Here is a 17,184-nt window from a genome sequence, read left to right on the forward strand (position 1 = left end):
AGTGCTGTAGTGCTGAAAAAAACGAGTGGACTCATGCGGTTCAAACCCGTGTTGTTCATGGGTCAACTGTAGAGGTATGTGAAAGTGACATTAGATGCAGATATTTTTTTATAAAAGGGGGCCAGAAGAACATTTTTGGTATCAGGGACAACAGAAGGCTTCAGAGACAAGGTGTCAGTTAAAGTATACCGTGAAAGAAGAATGAGGCTTTGATAAATCATGATAAGAAGAGGAAGCATTCCGGATAGAAAGAATAGTGTGGCTGGTGGTGTAATAAAAAGGAAATTATGAGACAGATTTGGTAAATATGAATGAGAGCAGCCTAAGCATGGTTCTCAATCTTTTCAAGTGTGAGGGTCCCTTAATAACATAAAATATGTTATCATATCTTCCCCTACAGCATCGTAATTAAAACTTTTAATAGCTGCTGATTGAGAAAATACATTTGTGCATATGGTTTCTCAAACAATACTACAATAAGTACTGGCCTCCTAGGGGTTTCAAGTATTAAAAAAAAAACTGACAATAAATTTATATTGGGGAGAATGGCAGAAAATAAATGTAGAGGCATATGTTACAGGCTGATCAAGGAAGGTCTTGAAAGTCCGGATAGGGTTTGGAAATTGAGTAATGTTTATCCCCAGTCCAATTTCATCTTTCAATATCTCCATCCCTGTATATTAATACATTGTAGCAGAGTTGATGTGACAGAGAGGTTTGGGGGCAGTATTTCCTTTTTATATACTTGTTCTTGATTCTTCTATTTGTTAAAAAAAAAAAAAAAGAAAATCTATTCAGGTCAATGCTTTGACATTTTTAACCATATCTTTCTTCTTGGTCTTGGTTAGCCAGTGTATCATCAGTATCAGAAGACTGGAAAGTCCTTTGCCTGATTGTATGCCTTTAAGCATCCCAGAATATCTTTTTTTTTTTTTTTTTTTTGAGTTGTAGTCAGTTTACAATGTTGCATCAATTTCCAGTGTAGGGCACAAAATACCTTCTGAGTCACTAATGGCCATTGCATGTGTGACGAGGGATTTTTTTTCTTTTTTCCAAATCAAATGAATAAATCAAATTACTTTCCTGAAAGAAACGATGGGAAAGAAATGAGATTAGTCTACTAGGAGTTAAGTCAGGTTTTATAAAGACTTGAAAAAGTGATTTTTCTAACATCCCCTTCCACTGAAATTCCTATAGCTAGTGTCACCAAAACTTTTTACCTATCAAACCAGATGAATACGTCCAGCCCTCACCATGTTTCACATGCATCTGGGGCCACTGACAAAGTAACCCTTTCTTGCTGGAACTCTTCCTTTGGTGGCCATCACTTCCCTTCCAGGTAGATAAGTTTTCTCTCAATTTCCACATCTATTTCCTTTGTGGATTTGTTCCTCCACTCATACCATGAATTCAGCATTTCCTGGTTCCGTCTTCTAGTCCAGTACTTCCTCACTCTGCAAGGCTGGATGCGCTCATTCATAGCCTTGTCTTCGGCTACCACCGTATTCTGATGACTCCTAATTACATGGTCCCAACCCAGACCCTCTACGAAACTAGTGGGCCATATATTTCTACTGCTTATTTCACATTTCCACCAGAGTGAACTTCCAAGCCAACATGACCTACTTTTTAAGCCTGAAACCTTTTCCTGTATCTTGAAATGGCACTGCAGACAGAATCATGGGTGTCATCCTCAGCTCATTTTTCTCCTTCACCTCCTGTCTGCTTCGTTATCAAATTCTGTCAGTTCTACTTATCGAATGTAGGATTCATTATACATGCTACTTACACTGCTACCGCCATGAGCTCAGTTTAGATCCTCATCCCCTTTCCCTAGATTTTGGTTGGAGCCCCCTCACGGACCCTATTCCCGCAGTTTCACGCTGCCCCCCAAACAGTCATCAGTCCTGCCACCAGAATCATCTTTGCAAAAACAAGTATAGTCAATCATATTATCCTTTTCAGAACAAAGCCCAGACTTCCTAGCCTTAATATCCAAGGCCCTTCTGTGTTGAATTTGCAACATTGTCTCTCACTCTGCCTCTTCAGGAACCTCTAAGGTTCAGTTCCCACAAAGCTCTTTGCACAATATCCTGCCTTCCTTTGTCCATGTTGCTTTCCCTACCTGGACTGCCCTTCGAGGGTGCCAATCATCCATCACTTTCCTTAGAGCAGTTTCCCCAAGCCTTCCCAGACTGAGCCAAAGGCGTCTTTGCTCCACCACTCCCCACCACTCTCCCCTTGCTTTGTCAACACACCGCTATCATATTTGGATGGTAGTTATGTTCTACTTATCTGTCTGTCTCACAGGCTACAAGTGTTAAAGGCAGAAACAACATCTTGCTAGTCTTTATATCTCGTTGCAAAGTGAGCTTCCAAGCCAGCATGACCTACTCCATCCCAAAGGGGTGCTCAAAGAATTTTTATAGAAATCAAAATTATGAAATTGATAGGAAAGGACCATGCTACTATGAATCATTACCCATCAAGTCCTTATTCATAGGGTCATCAAACACATGTTGGATGATTGCACACTGTGCTGAAGCTTCTTCGTGTTCCTCAGAGTTTACACTTTGTGTCAGAAGGTGCTGAGACCCTTGCTGCAGACTGTTTCAGTACATGACAGTTTTTACAGGCGCACAACTGGACAGTTTATCAGAACTCTGGAATTAAGCCAGGAGAACCATGGAAGGTCATATAAGCCATGTGTAACTGTACACTTTCTTTTCCATTTTTTTTAAAGCATTAAGGATTAGACAGCTTGTGACAGGGCTTTCGTCAGAAATTGCTGGGTCAAGTCACTTTAAAAGGAAAGGGCATTTTTCTTTACTACTTTTTGAACACAATTGCAGGTCATCCATCACTTCTCCATGTGAAGGTTTTCGTTTTGATCGTCATCTGAAATGTACTGCATTTACCTGATCATTATCACCAGTGGGAATTTGATCTCAGTGTTCCCGTCTTTGTTTCAGTATAAAGTAATGAATGATATTAGTTAATGGTAAAAAAAAAAAATTGCACTTCTGTACCAAGCATGTTCAAGTCAATTTAACAGTGTACATTTATCTCAGATAAGCCTTCAAAATGGTAGAGTAAATAATGCTATTTTCTGAGCTGTTTTCCATTTAACATTTCCATTTCCATTCTTTATGGAAAGAATATACTTTCTACTATTAATTTGGATAATTTCTTAAGTTTTAAGTTATTTCAGCAAGATTTGCCTTTGATACTATAATATACTAAAAATGTTCCTTTATTTCTAGTCCTTAATAACCCCAGAATGAAAAAATGAACAAAAACCCCACAACAAAGGATAGGGTAGTGTAAATGTACATTTAAGTAGAATCTTTGTTTTTAAAAAAAGAACAGATCAATTGTTATATGATCATATAAAATTTTAAAAACTGCTTAGAGATTAATATAAAACAAAGGTCTAGAGAGGAAAACGTAGCGTAGTAAGTCAAATATTTAGGTATTATAAAACACTTTGTTTAGAAAGTTATAAAATTGTCTAAGAAAGGTATGGAGGATAATAAATGTATTTCTGGCGATGACAGAGAACAATATATTAATGTTTTAATACATCAGAGTAATTCAACTTAACTTTCTGCCAGTCTGCCATTTTTCATATATATGTGAAATATAACATTTGTTATGTTTATCTAATAACATATAATATGTATATTCTAAACACATATATATTTGACAAATATATATTTGCTGGTATGTATGAAACATATATGAAATGTTAATTGTGGGAAGTATACATTCCAGATAGGATACATAATTCTCATTTTGAATTTTATTGCTGTTAATAACATTTACAGTTTAGTGGTGTCATACAGGTTCCATGATATATAAATACATAAAATATATTAAAAATACGTGTATATATACATATAAAATGCCTCCTAGATCTCATTTTGTTTTAATATTAGTGGTTTTCCATCAGACTGATTGATGGCCTTCCTGCAGCCATTGCTCCATCAGAAGTTCTGTTACAGGATCTATTGGTAGACCAGTAACAGACCTCTGCATAGCGCTCTAAAATGTGCCTAATGACGCATTTGAGTGTCACTGCAGTTCTGTCAGCTAGTTATCATTATCATTGTGATTTTACTTACAAGGAAATTTAGATTCTTTGATCCTGAATGACTTGCACCAGGCAGCGTTCAGTACACGGTAGAGCCAGAGCTTGGACTCGGGCCTTCACTCCAGAACCCCTTCCTTTCTGATGAGACGGACCACCAGTAGGCAAGTTTGTATATGCCTCCTTGAGGGCATCTTGCTTTGCAAAAATTTGGAAATTTTATTTATGTCTCATCAAATGATTCTAAAGTTTTTTATTTGTCAAAGAATTAATTACCCATTTTTTAAAGCCTGTAAAATAATCCGTTTATAAGCAGCATTTCTGTACTAGTTCTATTGTATTAAGAGTGATCCATAATTTAAAAAAAAAAAACAGAGAGGTAATATATAGACATGAACTTCAAATTTTGTATTTTTGGCTCAGGTATCTCCCCATACCTCTAATTCATAGGTATATGGATATTCCAAAGGTTCCTCAAACAAATCCAAACTTACTGTTTTCTCTCTAGCCTGTTTCTCCTCCTTTATTTTACCTCAGTAATGTTATCATCACCCACTGTGCAAGTTAAAAAAAAAATTGAAAGATCTATTTGACTCCCTCTTCCTCTCACCTATATATAGTCAGTTGCCAGATTTCTTTGCTTTTACTCTTTAAACATTTCTCTGATGCAGTCTGTCTTCTTTGCTCCTACGTCTTGACTTATTTCAGGCTTACTATCATCTCTCTCCTGGCCTTTGGCTACAGCTCTGATCTTCTCTCCCTAACTTTAGACCTGTTCCCTTGAATCACCTCCACATGGCAACCAATAAGCCATGCATAATATAAATCAGGCTATATATATATATATATATATATAAAATATCACTCCCATTGCTCCTTAATAGGCATACAAGCCCATCAGTCTTGTATGGTCCCACATTTCCAAACACCTCTTTGCCTCTCCCTCCTTTAAGTTCGTCAGTGCTGAGCTGGTCATCTTCCCCCAAGCAGGCAAGAAGAGAATTTGAAAGAGATGGAGAGAAAACTTTGACTACGTAAGTCAAGATTTGCCCTTTTTCTGCCATTCTTCCTCTGCCATCAACACCAGAGAAAGGCCTAAAAGAGAGAGGTTGTGAAGGCATGAAAGACCAGAGCATTCACACACACACACACACACACACACACACACACACACACACACACACACCCCTACACACATCCATACACACAGACTGTAAACCCCTTAATAAGCCTTATGGGACTATAGAACGAGACTGGATTAAGTTTCAGAAGGCAAAAGTGACCAGAAACCATGGAATCTACCCAAGATTTAGTTAAAGAATGTTAAAGAAAAATTACAACACAATTGAAAGCAGTGATTTTAGAAAACCAGTTCATGTTTGAATCCCAAAGAAGTGAGATTACTCAGCAGACTGCCTCTGTCCTGCTCAGGCGTTGTGTCCGTTTTAGGACAGTTTCCCGAGCTCTTTGCTGCCTGGTGTGCTCCCTCTTCACCTTCTCCATCACGGTCCTGATCTGCTTGTCTCTCCTGTTGAGTGGCAAGCTTCCTTCCAGGGCAAGGACCGTGTCCTACTCATCTTCATAACCCCAGCATTTGAACACAGTGCCGTGCATACGATTGAACTCTCAATAAAGCAGTGTTGAATCACTGGATGAATGATTGACGCTTGATTCAGTTAGTGAATCCTCAGAATGATAAGTCTTAGTGACTAATTTTAATGAATTTCAAAATCTCTTCTCCTTTTTAATTTTTCAAACTCTATTATAATTATTTCCTGATTTTTAGTGTAAATATATTGAGATTAAACCATTATATTACCCTACTTATATCTATTTTCAAATTTTTATTTAAGCTTTTTTGACACAGTGACTTTTGTGATCATTTTATTTTTTATTCTTATTTTTTCTTATAATTCTTTGTAAAATTTTATTATTTTTATTGAAGTATAGTTGCTATACAGTATTATACGTTATAGACGTACGGTTTAGTGATTCACAATTTTTAAAGGTTATTCTCCATTTATAGTTATTATAAAGTATTGGCTATATTCCCTATGTTGTACAGAATATTCTTGTAGCTTATTTTATACGTAATAGTTTGTACCTCTCACTTCCCTATCCTCACAGCCCCTTCCCCGTTCCCTCCCCCCACCGGTAACCACTAGTTTGTTCTCTATTTTGTGATCATTTTATTTTTTAATTTGTTCTGCAGGGTTTCGAAACTTACATATTGATGACCAGATAACCCTCATCCAGTACTCTTGGATGAGCTTAATGGTGTTTGCACTAGGATGGAGGTCCTATAAACATGTCAGTGGACAGATGCTGTATTTTGCACCCGATCTAATACTAAATGAGTAAGTAATAACTTGATTTTGTCGTTATTGTTATCAACAGTATATATGTGGGCTTATACATCTAGCGTCCTAAATGACAGAATTTTCCTGAAAGGTTTCTCAGGATATTACTTGAAATGACAACATTAGTAGAATTGTATTATTTTATCAGTAATTTGATATTTGGAGCTTTTTTCTTTCAATGTATAGTATTTGTCTCAAATCAGATTTTTTTAAACTTCAAAAATGTATCAAGAAATATACTTAACGACAAAAGTAAATATTTAGTCTGCAAATTAAAATTTTGTATGTTGGTAGTAATGAAGATAATGAAATAAATGAGGAATATTTTTGCTTGAAAGTATTGATTTATCTTCAAAAGGTAAAAATATTCTCTCTTCTCAGAGGAAAAATTAAACTTGTAATTTATTTAAAACATTGAAAGATAAATATTTCAGTATGCTTGCCTATATTTAAATTACTGTCATTAACTTTCTACATATAACTTTATACTGAATAAGAATCTTTTCATGGAAATATTTATACTGCTCTAATGGTGCATACTGACTCAGAATTACATAACATGATCATTACACTTGTATAAATAAGTCTTCAGAGATTACAGGTAACTTTCATACACTCTAATCTATTTTATTCTACAATCCCTTGAAATTGGTAAGGAATCAGCATTCAGAATTTGTGTTCGTCTTGTCAGTTATTTAATGTGGCTAATGTTCTCTTCCTCCATCACCATACATTTCTTCCAGGAAAGTTCACAGTATAACACTGAATACTCTAAACTGAATACACTGAACTATTCTATACCATTCAGTTTCTGTGAATTGAATTCACTCTCCCATTGGACTGTACACAAAATTTTATGTACTTTTTCCCACAGGAAAAATTAATGAGTAAATAAAGCCTTTCCTGAGTGGTCCTCAGCACCATGTCTCAGCTCCGACAACTTTGCTCTCCTTTCTTGGTTTAGGTTTTTAAAATGTGGGAATAAAAGTGAGAAACAACATTAATCTTAGTTAATGTGTATTGAATGTAATTTTCTAACCTTAAAATTTCTTAACCTCAAAAATCCAGCATTGTGAAAAAATTTAGAAGACATTTAAAATTCCAAGTATTGAGTTTGTTTATAAAAAGTCATTTTCATTAAGTAAGGTAGTTACTAAGTCTCATATTCTCTGATAAATTACATCAACTGGCTAAGACACTGTGTGTTTTTGTTTTTGCTTTCCTGTTGCTTTTCCTTTTGTGTGTTGTGTGTGATGCAAGACAGCGGATGAAGGAATCATCATTCTACTCATTATGCCTTACCATGTGGCAGATCCCACAGGAGTTTGTGAAGCTTCAAGTTAGCCAAGAAGAGTTCCTCTGTATGAAAGTATTGCTACTTCTTAATACAAGTGAGTGAGCGCAAGTAACTTAATCCAAGATAATGTACTTCCTTAAAGTCTCAGACAACAATAGGGTCATATGGTTATAGATGAGGTATGAATCTTAATTATAATTGCGGAATGGAAACATCTGTAGACTATAATAAATTACTTCATGTTTCTCAGATTTCACCTGTCACCTAATACTAAAATAGCCTATCAATTCATCCAGTTTCTATTCCTTTTTAGATAAAACATGATTAAATGACTTTTTCATATTCATCCAATAAGATATTATAAACCAATTAATATTGCATAAACAAAAAGGATTTGTTCTACAAAGTTTACAGTTTTATTTGTAGCTATTCTCTTTATGTCAGGATAGGCTAACTGTTATAACAAACAACTACAAGTATCAGTAGCATACTACAATAGCAGGTTATTTATCACCCACAGTCAGTCCAGTGGGTTAGCAAGAAAACCCAGGCTCATTTCATCCAGGGGCTCTGCCCTTTGGAAGCAGCTTGGAGTCCTCCCTTGGATCTGATTAGAAGATGAGTACTGAGCAAGGCAAGGTTTGGAGGCAAAACCTGGAAGTGTCTTCCACCCACATTCCATGGCCCATGTTAACTCCAGGAGAGGCTGGCACCCTACCTGTATACCCTGAAGAAGAAAATGGTGTATTATGAAACAGCATTGGTCCCCAGAAGGACAGGCATATCCATCATTCTTTTTAATACACAAAAAGCATGCACCTCTGCCTCGGTGGATCGCCAAGGATCTGGGTGGGTAAGTTTTAGAAACTGCTTTTACCTTTTACACTTTCTGTGCCCTTTCCATGCACAGGTAGTTTCAGCCTTTGACTGTCTGAATTGATCCTTTCTTCACTCATAGTGATTTGAAAGGGAACCACAGGGAGCTAAGACCTTAGGTAGAAGGTGCGCCAAGGGTCTGTCTCGGCAGCATCTTTGCAGGGACCACTTTCCAGTGGCCACCGATCTCAAATTGGGGGGCTGGGGGAGTAGGAAGGTATACAGCAAGAGGAAAGGCAGAAAAACTGAACTCTTAAAAAGGGAGTTTACCTCATGAAACTTACGCCCAAACACAGACCAGTACAGAATCTAAGGATCCGTAGCCCTGTCCCTCACCCTTGGAAACTCTTCAAGCCTAATTTGATGACAAAGTATAAAGCGGACTAACAGCACTGATACGGGGCTGGCCAAGGGAGTCAACTGGAATAAATTTAGTAATACAGCAGTTAACTTCTGCCCTCCTCTTCTTGACAGTAGTGGCTCCTACAGCAGATACTTCATAAATAGTCCTAGAAATCCAAAATTAGTTGATATCATTAACATAATTCTGTATTTATGTAGAGGGCTACATTATGCTGGGGGACCCAACAACCCCAGAATCCCAGTAGCTTATCAAAAACAAGTTAAGTATTTATTATTCTCACTATATTTCCAGTGCAGATTGACAGAGAGGCTTATTGTCATCATTCAGGTGTCGAGACAAATGGAGGCGACATCTCGACACATGTTTCCATAATCACTAGAGCAGTGGTTAAAGAAAAGAAGGGAAGCAGTAAGGGAAGGAAGGGATGTACGAATGACTTCCACTCACGCACCATAGAAAGCAAGGTTCTTGGCCACTTGCAGCTTCAAGAAAAGGGAAAAATCACCTATTTACTGGATAGTACTTAATACATATATTGTAAATATATATTATAAATAATTATGAATATATGTTATTACATATAATAACTTGTGTAATATAATTTACACAAATTATAATCAAAATCCCAATGGAAATTTTGAGGAGAGACTTGGCAAAGCTATTAAAAATTTTTAAGTCTTGAAAAATAAATAGATAAGTATTATAAAAATTTAGGAGAGAACTAGAAAGCTACAATAATTAAGGGTGTGGAAGAAGAATACATACACTGAATTGTTAGTCAAGTCAGACAGTACATACTAGAGCTTAATATACTGGAATGGGAACATCACAAATCTAGGAGTAGGGAACAAATAAATATTGTTGAGAAAAGTCACTTTATATTTGGGGAAAATTAGTTTGGATATTTAGTTCGGATATTTAGTTCAAATTATACTCTAAAATAAAGAGCACATATTTGTAAACATGTCAGTTGTTAAAAAACAAACTAAAAGCGATACAAATGATTTAGAAATCTCAAGTAAAGAATACCTTTTTAAAAATAAATGCAGTAGGAAAGTTGGCAAAGGAAGTTTATTGACTTGATAAGAATTTAAACCTCACATTTGCCATTAAAAATTCAAAGACAGATCTCCAGGAAAATATGGCAGGTTATACACACTTTTACCATTGTTCCTTCTAAAACTACATGAAAATACTATTAAAGAGTTTTTTTTTTTTTTTTTAAGAAATAAAAGGGAAAGAGAATGGAAGAAAAATCAGTAGCAATAAAATTCTGGAAGCCAGCAAGCAGAACTAATTTGGCATACCTGAGAAGGTGGATTCTATGCCAGAAGTTAGAAAAGCCAAGAAGCATCTTAATTGCATCACTGAACATCCAGCATGTTTTGCAATTACTGACAACAGTGTTTTGTTTTTAATGAGAGTGAAAGTAGAGTTGAAAACACCAACTTCTATTAAAAATCTGTTTCCAAATATCACCCAACCATGTAATTGTTTTTCTACAACTGAGGCAGAGATTGTAGATTTATTCTCTGAATAGTATATAACAGAAGGCAGCTGGATTAGTGGATAGCAGGCACTGATATTAGTGAGGGGTTCTATAGTGAAATAGACTAAGATTATATATCAAATGTTGAGGCACCATTCTCCAAACCCACCTGTCTTCTAGAACACTGTCATCCATGTTTGCATCCTCCAGCTGGGAGAATGAAAGAGTCTTCTCTATAGAATTTGTTTAGCCAGAAAGAAAAAGAACTGAATATACTAATATTAAGAGTTTCTCTTTGACACAGCTCAGCCAGATTGCCCTGAACTAAAGCTCACAGTCAATAAGGACTGCCCATTGAAACAGAACTATCAGTCAGCTTCTTAGTGTTCTGCTCTTGAATATAAATAAATAGCCAAGACGTCAGAGGGAGGTCTTTGATACCAAAGACAACAACAAAACAGAAAAAAAAAAAAAAAACGGAGGAAACAAGACTATAGGGAGATGAAAACTTAAAAAAAAACCTATCGTTCTTTATAATGTAAGAGAACATAGTGCATCCATAAAATAAGAACTGGATACATGAAAAAGGAATAACACAAAGAAAGGAAAGACCCCAAAATTACAACGACTGGCAGAACAACTATCTATCAGAACAACCTGAAGACTAGCAGAAAAGTTTTTCCATAATTAAACACATAAATAAGGAACCACAATGACACGAGTAGGAGGGATGGAGACATTATATAGTCAGGACTCACACCCCTGGGTCAGCAACCTACAGACAGAAGGAATATCACAATTGTAGAGGTCCTTTCCAAGAAGCAAGGGGTCTGAGTCCCACATCAGCCTTCCCAGCCCTGAAATCTTGCACCAGGAAGATGACCCCCCCATAATAGCTTGCTTTGAAAACCAGTGTGCCTTATGTTTAAGAGAACTGGAGGTCTATAAGAAACAGAGACTCTGCTCTTAAAGGGCATGTGCAAAATCTTGCATACTCCCAAGTCCTAGCACAGTGAATTTGAAAGGAGCCTGGGTGTGACCCACTTGCTGATCTTGGAAAGCCTCCCAGAGAGTCAGGAGGCAACTGCTACTACCCCTGGGAACAAAGATGCTGGCAGCAGTCATTTTAGAGAGCTCATTCTACTGTGATAACCCAGGTGCTGGCAAGTATCATTTTGGAATCCTCTCTCTGGACTTTTAGCACGAGGGACATACCTACCCTCTAGCAAACAGGCAACAGCCCCAAGTCACCCTCATTCAAAAAGATATATGCATACCAGTGTTCACTGCAGCATTATTTTTAATAGCTAAGATATGGAAGCAACCTAAGTGTCCATTGGCAGATGAGTGGATGAAGAAGATATGGCATGTGTATATATGATGAAATATTATTCAGCCATAAAAAGAAATCTTGCCATATGCAGGAACCTGGATGCATCTAGAGGGTATTATGCCAAGTGAAATAATTCAGACAGAGGAAGACAGATATTAAATGATCTCATTTATATGTGGAATCTAAAAAACAAACAAAACAAAATGGAAACAGACTCATAGGTACAGAGAACAAATAGGTGGTTGCCAGAGAGGAGGGGATAGGGGCAAAATAGGTGAAGGGGATTAAGAAGTACGAACCTCCAGTTTTAAAATAAATAAGCCATGGGCATGTAATATTTAGCATAGGGATACTGTCAGTAATATTGTAATAACTTTGTATCGGGACAGATGGTTACTAGACTTATTGTGGTGATCATTTCATAATGTATGTAAATATCAAATCATTACATAATATGCCTGCAATTAACATAATATTGTACATAAACTATATTTCAATAAAAATTTAATTAACTTAAAATAAATCAAAGATCTAAATGTAAGACCTAAAACTATGAAACTCTTAGAAGAAAACATAGGGGGAAAGCTTGATGACATTGGAGTTTGCAGTGATTTCTTGGATATGACACTGAAAAGAGGCAACAAAAAAAAGAGATAAGAAGACTTAAAATTTAAAACTTCTGTGCATCAAAGGACACAGCACTGTAAAAAGGCAACCCATTGAATTGGTGAAAACATTGAAAATCATGTGTTTGCTAAAGTAATATTAACATCCAGAATATGTAAAAAAAAAAAAAAACCCTACAATTCAACTGTGAAAAATAACCCAATTCAAAAATGGATAAAGGCCTTGATGGACATTTCTCACAAGAAACAAGCAGCCGTCAAGCACACGAAAAGATACTCCACATCACTAATCATTAGAGAAACATGAATGAAAACTACGATGTGATACCACTTCATGCCCATTAGGATGATTACTTACTCTTAGAAAAACGAAGAACTATGCTAGAAAAGAAATCAGAGCATATACTGTATGACTTGACTGTGGTAGTGTTTTACATAGCTGAAATAACAAACACTGAATAGTGATCTGACCAATGTTGTGAAAATTGTATCAGGAAGATGAGGAATAGGAATCTGTATGTGTGAGTGTGTTGGTGGTGTGGTGGTGATGATAGATCTGGAATATGGAAATAGAGCTATAGCCCCACTTTCTATACTGGAAAGTCAAAAGGTAAAAATGAAAAATCAAATATCAGCACTACAAGGATGTTACTTAAAGCTATGGAAGGAAAGATGGAAAGAAATAGTTGAAAGAATTCAAAGTGTTTGCCTCTGGAGCATGAGAACATTTGGGTTGCCCAGGGGAATTCTCTTTCCCCTTATAAAATCACAAAACTGATAAAATATTTTAAAATTATGCTTTAAACAACAAATTTAGGAAAATATTTCAATATAGCTTAGGGCCCTATAAATAAATGAGTACAAAACAAAAAAAATTTAAAAACAACCAAATTACTAGTAAGTATAAAAAAAGTGTTCAACCTCACTAATAATTTGAGAAATTAAAATGAGATGATATTTTATTTTTCTCTATAAGAAGCAAATATTGCCTAAAATGAAAATACTCAATCATGGCCACAAAACAGTTATATAGTAAGAAGCAGTTTAATAATAATAATTCCACTTCTAAAAATATATTCTTAAAAAATCAGAAGCAACATTCATTGTAAGTATTATTTAGACTACTAAAATATTCCAAATGCCAAATGATAAAACAAGGACATTGTATTTCCTATACATTTTTGTGATATGTTTTATGTGAGAATTAAAATATTCATTTTTGAAGAATTTTGAATGATACAAGTAAATATTCTCAATAGAATATGAGGAAATGTCTAAATAATCATCTAAAATATTAGATTGTAGGATCTCAGGTGATTTTTAGTTTTCTGTGTATTTTCTGTATTTTCTAAAATGTTTCCAGTGAATATACATTATTTTTAAGTTAGCTAAACCAAAAATAAGTATGATTTTTTTAAAGTGTTCTTATCTAAAATAGCATCTTGCTAACTACCCTTGACTCACCCTCTCCCAACTTACCTCTAATGTATTTACAAGAAATCCTAAAAACTCACACATGGAATCAACAATAATCTGAGAGAAAATTCTCGAATCATTTAATGTTGGATGCAATAATTAAGAAAACAATAATGAACGTAAAGAGGTCAAAGGAAATAGAAATATTTTGGAGAGCTGGTTCATCATAGAGCTGAAATCTAAGGAAAAGAATAAGAAAGGAGGCTAATTTTCAGAGCTGTCCAAGGAGCACAGGATAAGAGCCTCGTGATTGGACTGTCGTATCCTGGGAGTGTGTTGTTAGTGGTTGGTACTGAAAGGATGAGGCAGATGGGGTTAGATCTGCTTTTCTCTTAAAGAGGATGAGTGGTTCAAGTTCTGGTCCTAAACACTTAGATGGACAGAGTGAAGGTGCTGGGTTACTAGTTTTCCAGCTCTTTAAAACCCAGTGGGAAAGCCATACTTCAATAATCAGAAGGAAAACTAATTTTATAATCATGTTTAAGAGTGAGGGGGACGTGAGAATTGGTCGGGAAGTTTAGAAAGAGTTATGGATGTTTAAAATAGTCGCTGTCTGAAGTAGGAGGATGAGATCATAGACACACACAGCACATACATACACATGTATGTACAACAGTTAAGTTTCCAGTTGGAGCAAAAATCTCATATGACCTAAGTGACCTTTCTAAGTCCCTTTCATACTCAGGATCTGAGTTCTTGAAAGCTCATAACCAGAGAGTTAACTTTTGGTTTCTATTGACTTGTTATCTCTGACCACCTTTGTTTCAAGGGAAGTGGAAGCCAAGGTCTGGTTGGGGTAACAGGGAATAAAGTAGGAGTTTTTTTTTTAAGATTTCTTTCTCTCTCTTTGCTGGCCTCATGCCATTAACTTTACTCAAATGAAGTACACTTCTTTATAGAAATATTGCTGTATGATCCAGAGATTCTGTGATTTTTCTCTTTCAGCAATTTCTATATAGTTGCAGGAAAAGTCAGAAATTTCATTTAAGATTGAATGTTTGTAGGACAAGTGCAACCAAAATAAAAGGAAACCAGGAAATCGGGAGTTCTGGTAATAAGAGTTGCTAAAGAAATCAACCAGGACATCTCAGACAAGTGACAACAGAAGCACCGAAAAGATTTAGGAGAAAAGCTATGGGTAAATTGGCAGTGTAGTAGAAATAAGAGAACTAGCCATAAGAACAGGAAGTTGTGCTTAAGATTTGGATGTATGAATTAAAGATTTCAGAGGTAAATGTGTACATTACGAGTTAACATCATAAGGGGAATAAGAGGCATTCTCACTAAAATCAGAAGCAAAACAAAATAGGGTTATTTCCATCACTGTTATTATTGAATATTGTTCTGGGAGTCTTAAATAATGCACTAAATCATGAAGCAGAAATGAGAGCTTCAAGTATTGGAAAGGAGAAAATGAGGATATTATTTGAAAATAGCACTGTCAAATACCAAGAAAAAATAAATAAACAAAAATTGTTCAAATTTAAAATATAAATACATACATACATACTGACACGAATAAGTAGAGTATAACCAAGTGGCTGAATAAAAGAGAAAATTCAAATATCAATATCTTTCTCTCATATCAGCAGGGAGGAGTGAGGAAATTTAATGAAGCAGTGTTAGAATTACAACAAAAAAGATAAATTGTCCAGGAATAATATTCAGGAATACTTCAGATTTATATAAAGTCAAAACTTTACAGAGATCCACATATTTGTTTAAAAAGAGAGAAGAAAAAGACCCAGCATACATGTATTGTAGACTGAGTCAAAACCAAGTATTTGAGACAGGAGTGTTGAATTATGTCAAGCGCTCTTTGGAGCACCTGCTAAGTCAGCTGCATATTCCATTGATAACAGCTCTAAAATAGGTAAGCTGAAATGTTCTTTAACTTACCTAATTGTTCTTATCATATTCTTCAAATGAACTAGAAGTTTACGTGCCCTAAAACTATCAGTAACACTCTTTCCTATGTAAGATGTTTGTTTCAAGAGTTGCATATCATAAGAAATCATTATACAGCTCAGAAATTTATATAGAAACAGCTAGAGTCATCTTTTTAAACATAACTGTCACTTTCAATTATTTTCTTACAGTTCCTTTGGAAGGACTCAGAAGTCAAAGCCAGTTTGAAGAGATGAGATCAAGCTACATTAGAGAGCTCATCAAGGCAATTGGTTTGAGGCAGAAAGGTGTTGTCCTGAGTTCACAGCGTTTCTACCAACTTACAAAACTTCTTGATAACTTGCATGATGTAAGTATTTTGTTGTCTAGAACATCAGGAATTATATTCTAAATTATATCTGTAACTTTTTAAAGGTTATATATAAATTTTACTTCATGCGGTTTCTTCTTTATATTTGTTCTTACATTTTAAAACAGTACTTTCATCACACTGCTCAGAATTTATATTGTACTTTCTTCATTTTCAGTGTAGGTCACCCAAATATCCTTTTACTAGTATTTGTATAATTTGAGAATAATTTAATGCTTGATAGGAATTGTGACACAGTTTCCTGAATATGCTCTAGAATATTTTAGAAAAGATTTTATGTATACAGGAAAAGCAAAGTTATGGATGTGGAAATTAAGACTCTCATACTATTTTGCATGGAGTTATAAGTCAGTAACAATGCTATTTGACAGTCTGGCAGTATGCAGCAAAACTGAAAATTTACATGCTTTTCAAATTCCCACTTTTTAGGATTTATCTTAAGTAAATAATTAGGCAAGTATTTAAGATATATATGCAGCATGCTTATACAAGAAGGGGAAAAAACCTTAGAAGTGCCTAACACCACAACTGGATTAATAAAATAAGAAACATGGGGTTAGTTAAGACATATTGTGTACAAGCTTTTATCACTACTGTGTTTAGAAACCACACTAAAATAACAGTCAAGGTGTAGAAAAGCTCTCTCTTCATCAGTTTGGATTTGAAGCCTTACTCCTGAATATGAACAGATAGCCAAGGATCATTAGCCATTTAGATAAAGCCTCTAAAATGAAAGACAGAAAGCAAAATAAACAGAAAAAAAAAAAAGTAACTTGAAAGAAAAGGCACCAGTTGCAGAGACTAGAAGAAATCTTCCCCAAAATTAAGATATTCAGAGAAATAAGAATGATGTTGCATCCATGAAACATGAATAGAAAACACTTAAAAAGGAACATTTAGCAAGAAAATACTTTTGGATAATTAAATAAAGAAGAGCAGAAATTAAAAATTCAATATAAATACAAAACTTGGGAAATATAAACCTCAGGAAAACT

General features: G+C 35.2%; 1 protein-coding gene across 3 annotated transcripts in view; it reads left to right on the forward strand.

Annotated features, from left to right (window-relative positions):
* PGR (progesterone receptor) overlaps positions 1–17,184 on the forward strand; it is a 90,811-nt gene that overhangs the window by 54,456 nt on the left and 19,171 nt on the right. For all 3 annotated transcript variants that reach the window (XM_032488260.1, XM_032488261.1, XM_032488259.1), the window contains 3 exons: positions 6,303–6,447; positions 7,711–7,841; positions 16,011–16,168. In XM_032488260.1, coding sequence (XP_032344151.1) covers positions 6,303–6,447; positions 7,711–7,841; positions 16,011–16,168 — 434 coding nt within the window. The remainder of the gene's footprint in view (positions 1–6,302; positions 6,448–7,710; positions 7,842–16,010; positions 16,169–17,184) is intronic.

Source organism: Camelus ferus, chromosome 10 (assembly GCF_009834535.1).
Source record: "Camelus ferus isolate YT-003-E chromosome 10, BCGSAC_Cfer_1.0, whole genome shotgun sequence".
Taxonomy (NCBI): domain Eukaryota; kingdom Metazoa; phylum Chordata; class Mammalia; order Artiodactyla; family Camelidae; genus Camelus; species Camelus ferus.